Source organism: Drosophila novamexicana, unplaced genomic scaffold, assembly GCF_003285875.2.
Source record: "Drosophila novamexicana strain 15010-1031.04,08,12 unplaced genomic scaffold, DnovRS2.1 tig00000008-arrow-pilon, whole genome shotgun sequence".
Classification (NCBI taxonomy): Eukaryota; Metazoa; Arthropoda; class Insecta; order Diptera; family Drosophilidae; genus Drosophila; species Drosophila novamexicana.
This window is the reverse complement of record NW_020824765.1, coordinates 1,512,673-1,530,535: the sequence shown is the minus strand read 5'-3', so window position 1 is coordinate 1,530,535 and position 17,863 is coordinate 1,512,673. Positions and strand designations below refer to the sequence as shown.

At 45.9% G+C, this 17,863-nt stretch overlaps 1 protein-coding gene across 3 annotated transcripts in view; it reads left to right on the top strand.

The window, feature by feature from the left end:
• Positions 1-17,863, top strand: part of LOC115764471 (Down syndrome cell adhesion molecule-like protein Dscam2) — a 70,833-nt gene that overhangs the window by 44,296 nt on the left and 8,674 nt on the right. For 2 of the 3 annotated variants that reach the window (XM_030707531.1, XM_030707520.1), the window contains exons 1-8: positions 479-617; positions 13,775-13,894; positions 13,971-15,197; positions 15,257-15,412; positions 15,477-16,160; positions 16,223-16,331; positions 16,396-16,572; positions 16,635-16,801. In XM_030707531.1, the coding sequence (XP_030563391.1) occupies positions 488-617; positions 13,775-13,894; positions 13,971-15,197; positions 15,257-15,412; positions 15,477-16,160; positions 16,223-16,331; positions 16,396-16,572; positions 16,635-16,801 (2,770 nt within the window). In that variant the 5' untranslated portion in view covers positions 479-487. Of the gene's footprint in view, positions 1-326; positions 618-13,774; positions 13,895-13,970; positions 15,198-15,256; positions 15,413-15,476; positions 16,161-16,222; positions 16,332-16,395; positions 16,573-16,634; positions 16,802-17,863 lie in introns of those variants that run through there. The other variant, XM_030707541.1, reaches the window with a different exon arrangement.

Sequence of the window (17,863 nt, the reverse complement as noted above, 5' to 3'; positions counted from 1 at the left end):
ATGGTGCAAAAAGGCGATGTGCCCATAACCATCAAATGGACACTCAACTCGCGACCCATTATCAACGGCGAAGAGGGCATTACCATACTGAAGCTATTACCAAAAACTAGTGTCCTGAATATAGCCGCCGTTGAGCAGTACCATCGGGGCATATTCAAGTGCATAGCCGAGAATATGGCAGGATCTAGCTATACCACATCCGAACTGAAAGTCAATGGTATACGGCAGAATATTGTGATCTTATAACTGATGCCTGCTGCTAGCTTTATAAATTAGTTAACCCCTTTTAAGTTTTTCATTTATAATTTGACACATTATTCACACAGTGCCACCCCATGTCCTGCCCTTTAGCTTTGGCAGTGAGGTCTTTAACATGGGTGATGTTTTGAGCATTAATTGTGTCGTGCTAAAGGGCGATTTGCCGTTGGAAATATATTGGAGTCTGAATAATGAGACCATTGAATCGGGACAGGATGGCTTTACGGTCATGCAGCTCAACAGTCGTACCAGTTATCTCAGTGTGGATACCCTCGAGGCCAAGCATCGTGGGGCTTACAGCTGCATCGCCCAGAATCAGGCGGGTCGTGCTATATATGCCGCTGATTTGCAAGTTAATGGTGGGTCGTTCAATAGCTTCAAAGTATTCTTCTCTCCCAGCCACCTGCTTCTTTTGCTTTCCTACTTATTAACAATATTCTGGTTTATTCGGTGGTACTGAGCTAAACCGTGTGTGCTGAATAGGGTTAACCTAGACGAACTAGAGTGGAGAAACCATAAACATATTTTTTTTAACTCAGTTGCACCACAGATAAGTTCATTTTCCTTTGGGGATGAGCCACTTAATCGCGGTGAGGTGGCCAGTGTTAATTGTGTGGTGCCGAAGGGCGACTTGCCCCTGGATATATACTGGACCTTAAATTCGGCTCTGATAGTAAATGGTGAGCTCGGGTTCACCATAGTGCGACTCAACAAGCGTACCAGTTCGCTGAACGTAGACTCCTTGGAGGCCGCCCATCGGGGAAGTTATAAGTGCATAGCCAACAATTCGGCTGGCTATGCTGAATATGTTGCCATACTAGAAGTGAATGGTTCGTCATGTTGATAGAATTTGATTTAAGTTATAGTTTGTTATTGGCTGTTTTTATTTGATACTCACCTCTTTTGTTGTCCCGACCCCCATCAAAAAAGTGCCTCCACAAATACAACCATTTGACTTTGGCATCGAGCCCGCCAACACGGGCGAAATAGCTGGTATATTTTGTATGGTGCCGAAGGGCGATTTGCCCATGGAAATGCGCTGGACCCTGAACTCTGCTCCCATTATAACGGGCGAGCATGGCTTCTCCTTGTCGCGTCTGAACCCACGCACTAGCTCGCTGAGCATTGATGCACTGGAGGCTCGACATCGCGGACTGTACAAATGCATAGCCACAAACAAGGCGGGCAGCGCCGAATATAGCGCTGAATTACATGTGAATGGTTTGTGCGAAAGTCGTCGGACTTATTAGGATCATAATGCACCTAGCTCATATACATTTTGATTATTTTATGTTGTTCGATTTGTTTGATTTGTCTGAACTAACCCCACAAATAACCCCTTCAAGTGCCACCGCAAGTGCTGCCCTTTAGTTTTGGCGAGGCGGCAGCCGACGTGGGCGACATCGCCAGCGCCACTTGCGTGGTTCCCAAGGGAGACTCACCCTTGGATATACACTGGTCCCTAAACTCAGCGCCCATCATTAATGGCGAGAACGGCTTTAGCTTGGTGCGCTGGAATCAGCGAACGAGCATGCTGAATATCGATTCGCTAAATGCGTTCCATCGCGGTGTTTACAGGTGTACGGCCAGCAATGAGGCTGGAAGCAGCGAATCTGTTGCTGAATTGCAAGTCAATGGTTTGTTTGCCCAGATAAGATACTAAATTAGTCAACATACTGAACTATGCTTAAGTAGCTAGCACTAAATTGTAACTGCTGAGTTCGGAGTTTCATGTTGGAGCAATGAATTTACTTGAAGCATTCTAAAAAGCATTTAAGACCGCTGAATAGCCAAGAAGTGTTGTTGGGTTTTGTGTAGTTATCGAGCTGTTTTGTCTAGTTTCGAGCTTTTCTTTATTTCGCCCAGTACCGCCACAAGTAATGCCCTTTGTGTTTGGTGATGAGCCCTCCAACTACGGGGACAGCACCGCCGTCCAGTGCATGGTGTTCAAGGGGGATACACCGCTGCAGCTGCACTGGACCCTGAATGGACAGCCCATAACGAACGAGAATGTGGGCATACGAATTATAAAAATGTCACCGAAACTGAGTTCATTGAGCATCGACGCCATCAATGGTCATCATCGCGGGCTTTTTAAATGCATTGCCAGCAATGCGGCGGGCAGCGCTGAGCAAACAGCCGAACTAGTTGTTAATGGTTCGATCTATGTTTAACGTTCTGATTCGTAGTTTATTTTTCATTTATACCTTGACACTTTGATTTTCAAACTCCAACCGCAAACATCCCACAGTACCCCCGCAAATTAGACCCTTCGACTTTGGCGATGAGGCATCCAACTCTGGCGAGACCATGGGCATACAATGCACCGTCATCAAGGGGGATCTGCCCATTGAGATCAGCTGGGCGCTGAACAATCAGGCGCTTACTAGTGGCGACTGGGACGTGGTTATTGGTCGCATGTCCAGCAAATCGAGCACCCTTAATATTGACTATATAGCTGCCGAGCATCGGGGCATCTACACCTGTCGAGCTCGCAATCGAGCTGGCGAAAGCAGCTACAGTGCCGAGCTGAAAGTCAACGGTGACCCTTAGCATATTCCAGTAGACAATAAGTATTATGATTACTCTTCTTGATTTCTTTGTAATTTCGTTTGGTTTGCCGTGTCCACTCCCAATCCTGACCCAACTCCTCTGGCAGTGCTTCCCAGCATACATCCGTTTAGCTTTGACGCCGACGCCAATGAGGGCGACAGCGTGCAGTTGACCTGTCATGTGGCCAAGGGCGATCTGCCCTTGAGAATACGCTGGACCCACAACGACTTGCCTCTGTTCCGACATCTGGGCGTGATGGCCAGCAAAATAGGCGAACGAATTAGCCTTCTGACCGTGGAGACCGTCAAGGCGCTGCACTCGGGCAACTACAGCTGCGTGGCGAGCAACTCAGCAGGGAACAGCAGCTATGCCGCGGAGTTGTTTGTCAATGGTCTATCTACCATTTATATAGCATTTCAGGATCTTTTATTTGTACATTCGTTTTGGTTCGTAACTCCCGCCTAACACTCTACACTCTCTCATACATTGAAACCAGTGCTGCCGCAGATAGTGCCATTTGCATACGAAGATGTGATCAATACGGGCGACTCCATTGACTTGTTTTGCCAAATTCAAAAAGGAGATCGTCCCATAAAGGTGCACTGGAGCTTTGAGCGCAGTGCCAGCGACAGCGATGCCAGCGGCGATATGCTCCAGCCGCAAATGCGCACCAACCGCATCAGCAGCAAGACCAGCATGTTGTCCATCCAGAGCGCAAGTCCAGCCCATACGGGCACCTACACATGCATTGCCAGCAATGCAGCGGGCACGACCAGATACGGTGTCAACCTGACTGTCAATGGTATTCTTCGCTTCGATACGATTCGATTAATAGGGTAGTCTAGTGTCACCTTCGGGAGTTGGTTGTGGTTACGTTAAACGAGCTAACTTCGTTGCCTAACAGACCCTGTTTGAATTGATACTAATCCATCTAATCCAGCGTAATGGAAATACTTACATCTATCTACATACATACTTCTTAACCTGTCTATCTCACCTTTGCTAACAATGACTCCAACTGCTCTTAAGTGTCGCCCAAGATCGCACCCTTCGACTTTGGCGAGGAGCCACTGAACTACGGGGAGCCCGCCTCAGTGCAGTGCACCATTCTAGGCGGGGATCTACCCATTAATGTCACCTGGCTGCTAAACAATGCCACTATTGATAGCTACCATGACATTTCTTTCTCTCGCATTGGCAAAAGAATCAATGTTCTGTCCATCGAGTCGGTGGCCGCTCACCACGCCGGCCTCTACTCCTGTCATGCCCAGAACAAGGCAGGCTTGACAGCCCACTCGGCGCGTCTGATTGTGAATGGTTTGTCAGCCGACATCTATTTAACTGTTTTCCATCTTAATTGATTTGCTTGATTTACATTTATGTTTTTGGTTTAATTTTGTTGAATTCCCACACATGTCCAGTGCCTCCCAAGATAACACCCTTCTCCTTTGGCACGGAGCCCATGAATTTCGGTGAGCCTGTGTCGGTGCATTGCACCATCTCGGGCGGCGATTTGCCCGTTTCGGTCATCTGGACATTGAATCGCCATCCGCTACTGCCGGAACTGGAGATATTCACAGAAAAACGTGGCCAGCGCATACACAACCTAATGATCGATGCCATTGAGGCGAAGCACGCGGGCAATTATACGTGCATTGCCAGCAATTCAGCGGGTCGTGCTGAGCATTCGGCTGAGCTCATTGTCAACGGTGCGTGGCCACAAAGTTCATAGACCTACGAGTATAAAAACACCTATTTGGAGACTCTTCCTATACCCTTGCAGTGTCGGAGTATTGCAACTGCAAGGGTATATTCGCTTCGGTGCACCGAGGAATCAAACTGTAGTTGTTCTAATTGCCATCCTCCCATGTCCTTCTACTTACATACTCTATTCTGCAGTGTTGTGTGTTGTTGTTATATGTGTCGTATGTATTAGAGAATCGAGCTTACAAAATGCAATCTCTTTTGATCTTATTGCAAATGATACGTTATATGAGAAACTTCTATATAGCTGTACCCCGCATAAGCCCGTTCTCCTTTGGGGATGAATCCATGAGCTATGGGGAATTTGTCAATGTGCAGTGTACCATATCAGGCGGTGATTTACCCGTAAACATTACCTGGACGCTGAATGGCAAGCCCTTTGAGGATTATCTAGAAATACTGACAACCAAGCGAGGCAAACGCATCAACGAGCTGACCATCGAGGCGGTCTCGGCCAAGCATGCGGGCAACTATTCCTGCATAGCCGAGAATCGAGCGGGTCGTGTTAACCACACGGCCGAACTAAAAGTGAACGGTTAATAATCTGCGTTACTTAAACATGTAGAATAATTATTTTGGTTTAATTTATCTAATCCTGCCCCCACCTTAAGTTGCACCCAAAATTGCCCAATTTGACTTTGGGGAGGATCCCTCAAACTTTGGCGAGTCGGCGAGCGTGTAGTGTCTGGTCACTTCGGGCGACTTTCCTGTTAGTTTCGCTTGGCTCTTCAATGGACGCGAAATCAGTGAGAATGTCTACGATGTGTCGATGGTGAAATTGGGCAAGAAAATCAGCGCACTCTCAATTGACTTCGTGCGCGATCATCACGCGGGCAACTACACCTGCGTGGCCGTTAACAGAGCCACTTCGGTTAACTACACCGCCGAGCTGGTGGTGAATGGTACACAAAGCCTGTCTACTGTCAACTGCATTATTTTCTGTTTTTATCTTCTTCTTATTTTGTTGCCCATTACCTGAACCAACCCTTCCAAATCAAGTACCCCCCAAGATTGCACCTTTTGACTTTGGCGATCATGCCATAAACTTTGAGGAGTCGGTGTCGGTTAATTGTCTCATCTACTTGGGCGACCTGCCCATGGATATCACATGGCTCTTTAACGGTGCGCACATTCAAGCCTACACAGGCGTGTCCATAGTCAAGGGAGGCAAGAAGGCGAGCATCCTGACCATAGATTCGGTGCATGCGGGGCATGCAGGCAACTACACTTGCAAGGCGCGCAACGATGCGGACTCGGCGGAGTACACGGCCGAGTTGATTGTGAATGGTATACATAGTACTATGTGTGGGCATCAATTGCATGATCTGTGATTTTTCTTTGACTTTTGCTATGATTTTCGTTCCGTAACACACACGATTCTACCCACAGCTCCGCCCAAAATAGCGCCCTTTGATTTCGGCGGAGCACCTGCAAACTTTGAGGATTCGGTCTCTGTCAATTGCTTGGTGACTTCGGGTGACTTGCCCATTGAGATTGAATGGTTGTTCGAGGGCTTGCCGGTCAACTACGCTGCTGGTATTTCGGTGCTCAAAGGTGGCAAGCGAACAAGCCTCCTGACTATCGATTCGGTGCATGCAGGACATGCGGGCAACTACAGCTGCAAGGCGAAGAATAAGGCCGCCAGCAGCGAATTCTCAGCAGCACTCATTGTCAATGGTTGGCAAGAGAATGACATCTATTATATCTATATCTTCTATAAGAGTTCCGTTTGATTTATGACTTAATTTTACTATTGTTGGATCCCCCTTTATCCTTTCTGCTGCTCCCAAGTACCACCCAAAATCACACCCTTTAGCTTCGGCGAAGAGCCCGCAAATGTTGAGGATTCCGTCTCGGTGACATGTTTGATCTCGAGCGGGGACTTACCCATCGACATCGAATGGTTGTTCAATCACTACGGCATCAGTTCGTACTCGGGTATAATGGTCATGAAAGGCGGCAAGAGGAACAGCGTCCTGAGCATCGACAATGTACATGCCAGCCATGTGGGAAATTATACTTGTCGTGCCAGGAATCAGGCTGCAGCCGTCAATTATACAACCGAGCTGATAGTGAATGGTACTAAACTAAACTAAAAGCCACTACTAAGGAGACCTATTTTTAATTTATTTTTTTGTACTACTATTCCGTTAAAAATATCTTTTTGTTTTATATATAACACACATTTGAATTATTTTGGTATCGAAAGCACCGCCCAAAATCACGCCCTTTACTTTCGGAGAGGAGCCTACAAATGTTGAGGATTCAGTGTCGGTAACTTGCCTGATCTCCAGCGGCGACTTACCGATCGATATCGAATGGTTTTTCAATGACTATGGCATCAGCTCGTACTCGGGCATAAACGTAGTGAAGGGCGGCAAGCGTAACAGTATGCTGAGCATTGACAATGTCCAGGCTCGACATGCCGGACAGTATAGCTGCAAGGCTAAAAATCATGCGGCCGCAGTTAATTATACTACGGAGTTGATTGTGAATGGTATTTTGGAATATTAGCTGGAAATTAATGTTGATATTTATATTCAGTTTCGTTTGATTTGGTTAAAAGTCCTTGCACCCGACACATTCTCATGACACAACCAACTCTTTGCTTAAAGTACCGCCCAAGATAACGCCCTTTGATTTCGGAGAGGAGCCCACTAATGTGGAGGACTCGGTGTCCGTAACGTGTCTCATCTCCAGTGGCGACCTGCCAATTGAAATTGAGTGGTTATTCAACGACTACAGCATCAGCTCCTATTCGGGCATAACTGTTGTCAAGGGCGGCAAGCGCAGCAGTGTCCTGGGTATCGACAATGTACAGGCCCGCCACGCTGGGACGTACAGTTGTCGGGCCAAGAATCACGCGGCCGCCGTTAATTATACAGCTGAGCTCACTGTGAATGGTATTCGCATAGTTGATTATGAAAAAATATTGCATATAGATTTGATTTCTTCTTATTTAAAGCTGATTTACTTTTTGTTTTTTTGATATTGATATTACCCTGAAGTCCCTCCCAAAATCACGCCCTTTAACTTTGGGGAGGAGCCCACAAACGTCGAAGATTCCGTATCGGTCACTTGTCTAATCTCTAGCGGAGACTTACCCATCGATATTGAATGGCTATTCAATGACTACGGCATCAGCTCGTACTCTGGCGTTACGGTCATGAAGGGCGGCAAACGGACGAGCATGTTGACCATAGACAATGTAAGTGCTCGTCATGCTGGCAAGTACAGCTGCCTGGCCAGGAATCATGCCGCTGCCGTCAATCATACAACAGAGTTGATAGTGAATGGTATATCAAATGTGGTAGCCTTAATTTAGGAAATAATACGTACAATTTCAATTTTAGTTTTATCTTAAGTTCTCCTCGAAACCCCAGACTTATTTCTAATATATTTACATTCATGAAATTCCTCTAGTTCCTCCCAAATTAGCGCCCTTTGATTTCGGCGATGCGCCAGCTAACTTTGAGGACTCGGTTTCTGTTAATTGCTTGGTTTCCTCTGGTGACCTGCCCATCGATATCGAGTGGCTATTTAACGGCCAGCCCATAAGCTTTGCCTCGGGTATTGCGGTCCTACGCGGGGGCAAGAGAACCAGCGTCTTGACCATAGACTCTGTACATGCGGGTCATGCGGGCAACTACAGTTGCACGGCAAAGAATAGGGCGGCCAGCACTGAATTTTCGGCTGCCTTAATTGTGAATGGTTGTTATATAATTGAATCCTTTGTCCGTGACTTGCTGTATTTTTGATTTTGTTTCTAATATTATCCACCTGACCTTATCCCATAAGTTCCACCCAAAATTACGCCCTTTGACTTTGGCGACGAGCCAGCGAATGTCGAGGATTCAGTGTCGATTATGTGTCAAATATCAACTGGAGATTCGCCTATCGACATTGAGTGGCTGTTCAATGACTATGGCATCAGTTCCTACTCCGGCATAAATGTCATAAAGGGCGGCAAGCGGAACAGTGTGCTCAGCATTGACAGTGTTCAGGCGCGGCATGCCGGCAGATATAGCTGTCGGGCAAGGAATCACGCAGCCGCCGTTAATTATACCACCGAGCTTATTGTGAACGGTATTTGGATCATGAGTAGTTACGACTTAACTAGATTTTATTTGGTTCGTTCTATTTTAATTTGATATACCCCTAAAGATACCCAACTAGAGAGCAGCCTATACTGTAGTAATATGTCCCTTTGAATTCTTCACTAGTTGCACCCAAAATAGCGCATTTTGATTTTGGCGAAGCGCCCGTAAATTTCGAGGATTCAGTTTCCGTGAACTGTCTGGTTAGCTCGGGCGATTTGCCGCTAGACATCGAGTGGCTCTTCAATGATTATCCCATAAATCATTATTCGGGCATTTCAACTTCCAAAATGGGCAAACGCCTGAGTGTCCTTATGATCGATGCGGTCAATGCACGTCACGTCGGCAACTACACGTGCAAGGCTAGAAATCTGTGGGCCTCGTCAGTCTACACAGCCCAGCTCTTTGTCAATGGTACAGCGAGATTTGTACAGCACTTGAATGTAAATTTCGGTTTTTTTTATTGGTTTGATTTTAGTGTACTTCTTTTATAATTTACACCAACGAAATTGTAAGTCACATATTTAAACACAGAAAATGCATGATTGCTTTGGCTTTAGTTAATTGACGTGCTGGCTTCTTGTTTTGGCTTGAATCAAGTATTACGAGTATATCAAATGACTTAGGCAACGAACTTGAGGGCACAACGAACCTTACGAAACTTATCTGCCACCACCTTAACTCCTACACCTTCTTTCCCATCTCCACTTTGATCAAGTGCCGCCGCATATAACACCCTTTGAGTTTGGGGACGAGCCAGCGAATTTTGGCGACTCGGTGACCGTTCAATGCACCATATCCAAAGGCGATCTGCCCGTGGATATATACTGGCTTTTTAATGACTATGCCATCAACGAGTACCATGGCGTGACCAGCTCAAAAATAGGCAAAAAGGTCAACGTTCTGACCATCGACTCCGTGAACGGCAACAATGCCGGCAACTATACGTGCCGGGCCCGTAACAGTGCCCAGACCGTGGAGTATACGGCAGCGCTGATAGTGAATGGTTGGCCATAGAATTGCTGTAGTTTTAGTTTTCATATAGTAGAGCCTATATACTTACGTTATCTTTTGTGTTTCTTGTATTTTCTGTTGTGCTCATACCCAAAAAGTACTACCCCAAATAACGCCCTTTGCCACGAGCGCACAGCCCACGCATCTGGGCCAGTATATAACCTACCAATGCACCCTCACCGAGGGCGATTTGCCCCTGAACATACGTTGGACGTTTAACAAGCAGCCGCTCTTCAATGACGATGATCAGGACATACTTATAGCCAAAATGGGCAGACGCAGCAGCGTTCTGACCATCGAGAGCGTGGCGGCAAAGCATGCCGGAAACTACAGTTGCCATGGCGAAAATGCCGCTGGCAAGGCCTCCTACAGCACCCAGCTTAAGGTCATAGGTGCAGCGAAGACTCTATGCTAAATACCTTATTTAATTACGTAGAATATTATTGCATACGCTCTCTTTTATTTTGCGCACTCTATTATTTCGGTTCTTTCCCATCCAAATACGTTCAGTTCTGCCGCGCATCATTCCCTTCGCCTTCGAGGAGGGCCCCGCCCAGGTGGGCCAGTATCTAACGCTGCACTGTTCAGTGCCCGTGGGCGATTTGCCCATGCAAATCGAATGGACGCTGAATGGCCAATCGATCGGAGAGCAGCTGGGCATCAGCACCTCCAGCGTTGGCAGCCGCAGCAGCGTGCTGACCATTGAGGCCGTTGAGGCGCCACACGCTGGCAATTTCACGTGCCACGCCAAGAATTTGGCTGGCCATCAGCGCTTCACGACGCTGCTCAATGTCTATGGTTAGGATGCGTATCCTAGAGTACAAGAAATTATGATCCATTAACCTGTCCGTCGTAGTTTGTTGCTACTAACCCAATGCGTCTACCACTTTTCGGCTGCATGTCTCTGTCTCTTTTTCGCTCTATATCTCTGTCTCACTCTGTGTCTAGTCGCACCAAAAGGATTGCATGTACAATATAACAAAAATTATTGCACCTTCTTCAGCTCCATGTACGAGTTCACTAGGCTGGCATATTTTAGGCATATCTATATCATGCCTATAATAGGCTTAGATTTGGATGAAAATCGGACCGATTCAAAAGTCACGCAATTTCTCTAGCTTAACCTGAGTCCGGGGAAAGGATATTTGTTTAGATTGCTCCATCTTAAAGTTCATTTTATTATTATTTCTTTTAATTTTGCTCCAAAGTGCCACCAAAACTGGCGCCACTTCCAAACAATTCGCCGCTTTATGTGGGCGACTACTATCAGGTGACTTGCGCCGTGGTACACGGAGATGCCCCCTTCAACATAACCTGGTACTACAATGGGCAACCGGCTGGGCAGCTGCCGGGCGTCAGCATTCTGATGCACGGCCGGCGCAGCAGCTCTCTGAATATTGAGAGCGTGCAGGGCGGCCATGCGGGCAATTACACATGCATGGGTGCCAATGGGGCCGGCTACACGATCGCTGAGACGAAACTCAGTGTCAAGGGTTTGTTTCCTGTACAGCATTATGACTTGGCCTGGTATTTGTAGCTCCTAGATAAAGCAGCAACTGTATAATATGCCCACTCTCTCTCTCTCTCTCTGTCATATGTGTTTTTCTGTGTTTGCCCTGGTGTCGGTTTGCATTAGCACATATTGTTTTATATGTTAACACTTACTCATGCACGGCTTTTGTGTGTCCCCCAACCGCTCAGAACTGCCCCAAATTGAACAGTTCCATTTTAATGCCAACGGCGTCAACGGCGGCCAAGCGGTGCGTGTCATGTGCATGGTCACCTCGGGAGATCTGCCCATCGACATTTTCTGGCTGAAAGACGGACAGCCCCTGCTGCGGTCCATATACCACAAGATCGATGAGTATACGCTCATCCTGTCCCTGCGTCAGACAGCCATCAGCGACTCGGGCAACTACACGTGCGTGGCCAGCAATACGGCGGGTCTCGCCAGTCGCTGGTCTCTGCTAAAAGTGAAGGGTACATTCCTAATTTCATAATGATTTCATTTAAAGGTCTATCATTTGTAAATAGTTTTTCTTTCTTTAAAATTTGTGCCCAACAACAAATGACAGTCTCCTAATTTGTTAACTCAACTTAGTTTTTGGTTTTCTGGCTTCGTGGGAATTCGAACCCAAAACTTTGTGCTCAGTTTACCGACACTTAGTCCAACCCGCGCTACTTAAGCGACTAACAACTCGACTCTGACTATCTTAATATGGAGAGCATATTTCAAAAATCAAAAGACTTAGACAGCGAACTTGACAATATACAGACAGTTCCTAGAATATTTGGGAATGCACTGTCGACATTCATTAAAGACTTGATCACGTTTGGTAATTGATGGGCTGTCAACTTTAGTAACACTTTTATTGCCTTGCACTGCCTTTTTGTTCGGCACTCTTGACGATGTTTTAGAGCCGCCTCTGCTGGCAGCCCTTTCGCTTTCCACGTCCTTTTGTGATGTCAACGACTATGTGCAACTCACGTGCATTGCCAGCAGAGGTGCCACGCCCATTCGATTTGAGTGGCGGCTCAACGGGAGGCCATTGCACGACGACGATGACGACGCGGATGCCACCCAGGCGACGGTGGGTGAGCACTCGAGCCTGTTGTTAATCAACAAGGCGCAGGCCCATCATACAGGCAACTACAGCTGCTCGGCCAGCAATCATGTGGGCGTGGCGCAGCGGCAGGCCATGCTGACTGTCAATGGTAAAGTGGATTGAAAAAAATTGGCGAAAAAATCAGCGATTTTCCATTTCCCTTCAGCTAATCAAGATTTTCTCGCGTTTCGACATTTTGCATTTTTTGCTCTTTGGGCCAAAGACTATTTAAACGAGTTCGATTGAGGTCTACCAACAAAGTTTTACCATCCAACTAGACACTGTATATAAGTACTTATAATAAACACCCAACAACTGAAACCTTCCTCTCTCGGAATGCCATACAGACGCAATGTCAGTTCCGACCTAATCTTAACGCATCCGAATAAGCTCTTATATGGCAAAACAGCTCAGATTCAAATACACTATAACCAGCAGCACACACACACACATGCATATTACGCACAAATACGTATACGCACTGTACTACCAGATTTGTGAAGGACTCACAGCTTGATACTTGCTTGAGCTTTCTGTACGATATATAGACACACATATATTGAATATGTTTTTATTTTTAATTCTGTTTTGTACATTACGATTTGAACAAGGCTCATGCTCCAACACCGAATAAACTGCCAACAAGAATAACAACTCGCATATTTATCGCTTCTAATTGTCTACTTAAAATTAATAACAATATCAGCCCACTGTGCAGTCTGAATCTGTTCGCTTGAAATAACAGTTAAAGATACATTTGTACGCTCCAGTGAAACACAAGTCCCTGCTACGCTCCCACCATAACCATCCCACACCACATCAGTCCAACCTAAATCCTTACATCCTTGACTTTAATTACTTTCAGTTTTATTGTAGTCTATAATTTACTTAGAGTTTAAGTCACAAAACGAAGTCTGTTTGCAGAATAAATTTACAAAAGAATCGAAAATCGTTTTAAAGACAATCACAAACAGCGCTTCGTTTTGCACAAATTGCATGTTGTTTATCTTTAAGTTTGTTACTAATTATTGTTTAATTAAAAACCTCCTTTCAGTTGTCCTTTAACAATTTGGTTAATTAATTGTGCTAATAATTTTGGTTGTAGTTTGGCTTATGAGTTCAACTAAAGTTTAAGTCAATAGTCGAAACAGATCTATAATAACGCTTAAAACTAATTATCATTATTAAATGATTAAAAGCATAAATAAAATATGTGAATTTTTTTAAATTACTTGCGATTATTATACGAATGTTTCCACTAAGTTGCAACAAATTGAAATGAATAAAATATTCTCAAAATACTTGAAATAATCAATTCATTTCAGTTTGTGCAAACAAAGTCCGTCCATCCGAATGTCAAAATATGAAGACCATACGCCGCATGCTAATTGTTATATTTTAGGAAGGCACCCGCAACAAACTTACTAATATATTCTATTTCTGTACCCTACACATCATAAACAACAACAACAACAACAACAGTGCCACCTAGATGGATACTTGAGCCAACAGACAAAGCCTTCGCCCAGGGCTCCGATGCCAAGGTTGAGTGCAAAGCTGACGGTTTCCCCAAGCCCCAAGTGACATGGAAAAAAGCAGTTGGTAAGCAAAAACGAATTAAAACTAAACTAAATACAACAAAAATTGATGATAAAATCTTCTTTCCAACACTCCACAGGCGATACACCCGGCGAGTACAAGGATCTCAAGAAAAGCGACAACATTCGCGTCGAGGAGGGCACATTGCACATTGACAACATACAGAAGACTAACGAGGGCTACTACTTGTGTGAGGCCATCAACGGCATCGGCTCGGGACTCTCAGCCGTAATTATGGTCAGTGTCCAAGCGCCACCAGAGTTCACGGAGAAGCTGCGCAATCAGACCGCCCGCAGAGGCGAGCCAGCCGTGTTGCAGTGCGAGGCAAAGGGTGAGAAGCCCATCGGCATTTTGTGGAACATGAACAACATGCGCCTGGACCCCAAGAACGACAATCGCTACACGATTCGGGAGGAAATACTTTCTGCCGGCGTCATGTCCAGCTTGTCTATCAAACGCACCGAGCGCTCTGACTCCGCGCTTTTCACTTGTGTAGCCACCAATGCCTTTGGCTCGGACGATGCCAGCATAAATATGATTGTGCAGGAAGTGCCTGAAATGCCGTATGCTTTGAAGGTCCTGGACAAGTCTGGTCGCTCCGTGCAGCTGAGCTGGGCCCAACCCTACGATGGAAACTCCCCACTGAATCGGTATATCATTGAGTTCAAGCGCTCACGAGCATCCTGGGATGAGATCGATCGCGTTATGGTCCCCGGACACACCACCGAAGCTCAAGTACAGAAACTTAGCCCTGCCACCACCTACAATATTCGCATCGTAGCTGAGAATGAGATTGGCTCCTCGCAATCGTCGGAGGCTGTAACCATTATCACAGCCGAAGAGGCACCGTCGGGCAAGCCCCAGAACATCAAAGTCGATCCAGTGAATCAGACAACACTGCGCGTCATGTGGAAACCACCACCACGTTCTGATTGGAACGGCGAAATCCTAGGCTACTATGTCGGCTACAAGCTATCTAACACCAACTCGTCCTATATCTTTGAGACCATTAATTTCATCACCGAGGAGGGCAAGGAGCACAACTTGGAACTGAACAATCTGCGCGTGTACACCCAATACTCGGTGGTCATTCAGGCCTTTAATAAGATCGGCGCAGGTCCTTTGAGCGATGAGGAGAAACAGTTTACCGCCGAAGGCACACCCAGCCAGCCCCCCAGCGACACCGCCTGCACAACTCTGACATCGCAAACCATTCGCGTCAGCTGGGTCAGCCCACCTCTGGAGTCGGCCAACGGTGTGATCAAGACCTACAAGGTTGTGTATGCCCCCAGCGAAGAGTGGTACGGTAAGTAGAAGTGTGCCCTCCATGTAATGTCCGATCCCATTGACAAGTCCACATCGTAGATGAAACCAAGCGTCATTACAAGAAGACTGCCTCCTCCGACACTGTTCTCCATGGGCTGAAGAAGTACACAAACTATACCATGCAGGTGCTGGCCACCACAGCCGGAGGCGATGGAGTTCGCAGCGTACCCATTCACTGCCAGACCGAACCTGATGGTAGGTCCACTTCCAACATATGTTAACTTTCAGCCCTAATTGCAACGTGATCTCTGTTAAACAGTTCCCGAAGCCCCCACCGATGTTAAGGCTTTGGTTATGGGTAATGCCGCCATTTTGGTGTCCTGGCGCCCACCAGCACAGCCCAATGGCATTATCACCCAATACACTGTCTACTCGAAGGCTGAAGGTGCCGAGACTGAAACAAAAACCCAAAAGGTGCCACACTATCAAATGAGCTTCGAGGCAACCGAACTGGAGAAGAACAAACCCTACGAATTCTGGGTCACTGCCAGCACCACCATTGGCGAGGGCCAGCAGTCCAAGAGCATCGTGGCCATGCCCAGCGACCAGGTGCCCGCCAAGATCGCCTCCTTCGACGACACGTTCACTGCCACATTCAAGGAAGACGCCAAAATGCCTTGCTTAGCCGTGGGTGCGCCTCAGCCCGAGATCACATGGAAGATTAAGGGCGTTGACTTTAGTGCCAACGATCGCATGCGCCTATTGCCCGATGGTTCGCTATTGATTAAGTCGGTGAACCGCCAGGATGCCGGCGACTATTCCTGCCATGCCGAGAACTCCATTGCGAAGGACTCAATTACCCATAAGCTTATCGTACTGGCACCACCTCAGTCACCCCACGTAACGCTCTCGGCCACCACCACCGACGCCCTGACCGTCCGACTGAAGCCACATGAGGGTGATACAGCTCCTCTGCACGGCTACACATTGCATTACAAGCCAGGTATGTAAAAAGACAATAAATTATTATTGGAATTTTTGCAAATAACTAAAAAATATTTGCAGAATTCGGCGAGTGGGAAACAGCTGAAGTCTCTGTGGAATCCCAAAAGCACAATATTGAAAACTTGCTATGTGGCTCACGCTATCAGGTCTACGCCACAGGCTTCAACAAGTGAGTAGAGCATAAAATAATCTAACAAAATTCTATTCTAACTCTGCTGCAACCGTCTCTGCAGTATTGGCGCCGGCGAAGCTTCCGACATTCTGAACACACGCACCAAGGGCCAGAAGCCCAAACTGCCAGAGAAACCACGTTTCATTGAGGTGTCTTCCAACTCGGTTTCGCTGCACTTCAAGGCCTGGAAGGATGGAGGCTGCCCCATGTCCCACTTTGTCGTCGAGAGCAAGAAACGGTATCTCCTTGAGTACAGCTCACATTACCTCGTTAGACGAGACTAACCCTTTGCTTTTCTAGCGATCAATTGGAATGGAACCAAATCTCAAATAATGTTAAGCCCGACAACAACTACGTTGTACTCGATCTGGAGCCCGCCACCTGGTACAATCTGCGCATCACCGCCCACAACTCGGCGGGTTTCACTGTTGCCGAATACGATTTTGCCACGCTCACCGTAACCGGAGGTATTTACGATCTGTTTTCCAATTCACATGTTTCACATTGCTTTTGTACATAGAAAACTACGTTGATAATGTTGTTGGGGCGTCGTCTGCGATTCCATTTGGGCTGTAGCCACAGGAACTGCCAGGTGAAGAGCCAGACAACACGCCCCGACAGCATTGTCCATATACAAATAACAATCTAGGCATAAACACTTTCCCTGAGTTGTAAATGTTTTCTTACCAAATTCACAAAAAACTGAAAATGAGCAAATTTAAATTTTTGATTTCATTTTTCCCGAGCAAATTGCACAGTAATTATTTTAGTTTTGATTAGCAGATCTTGCTTTAATTTTATTCTATTTCAACCACAAGCTTGTCATACATAGTAAAAAAAATGTATAATTATGTTGATTTTATGATTTGTAATTTCGATAATATGCCAAAATTTGAATCGCAACGGCATTGAACGATGTACAAAACATGTTTTTATTGCGTAAATGCAATTTGTTTTTTACGTTTTTATATAAAATACCATTAATGTGTACAAATCCCAAGAACAGCAACTGCAAATGCTACAAACTTTAAAGTAAATAGCTTAACATAAATCTCACCAGCCACATTCATTGATTACAATCATGAATTTAATTATTATTTAATTCATTTTATCATTATTTTCTGCGTACCACTAGACATTCGTAGTGCTCTAGACGACCACGGTACTTAGTATACCATATTTACTTATTTGATTCCTTCATTTCGTTATTCACTTGTATATCATGTCCATCATGTTCTGTTAGTTGCATTTATGTGTCCAGTCTGTGGAGATCTATTTTGTTTGTACATTTCAAAAGAGACCAAGGCGTCAAGGTGCATTAGAATCTGTACTGCCTGGTCTGGTATGATCAATTGATGTTGTAAATCCCTGTTGCTCCCTTTCGCTGCTAGTAGGACACCAAAGTGTCGCTTGAATAAGAATCCGATGTGTAAATTGCTTACTTATTTGCAAAATCATTAAGTAATAAATTCTCTCTGCAGCAAAACCAAAAATCGAACGATTTTGAAGGACTTATTCCAAATTAAAGA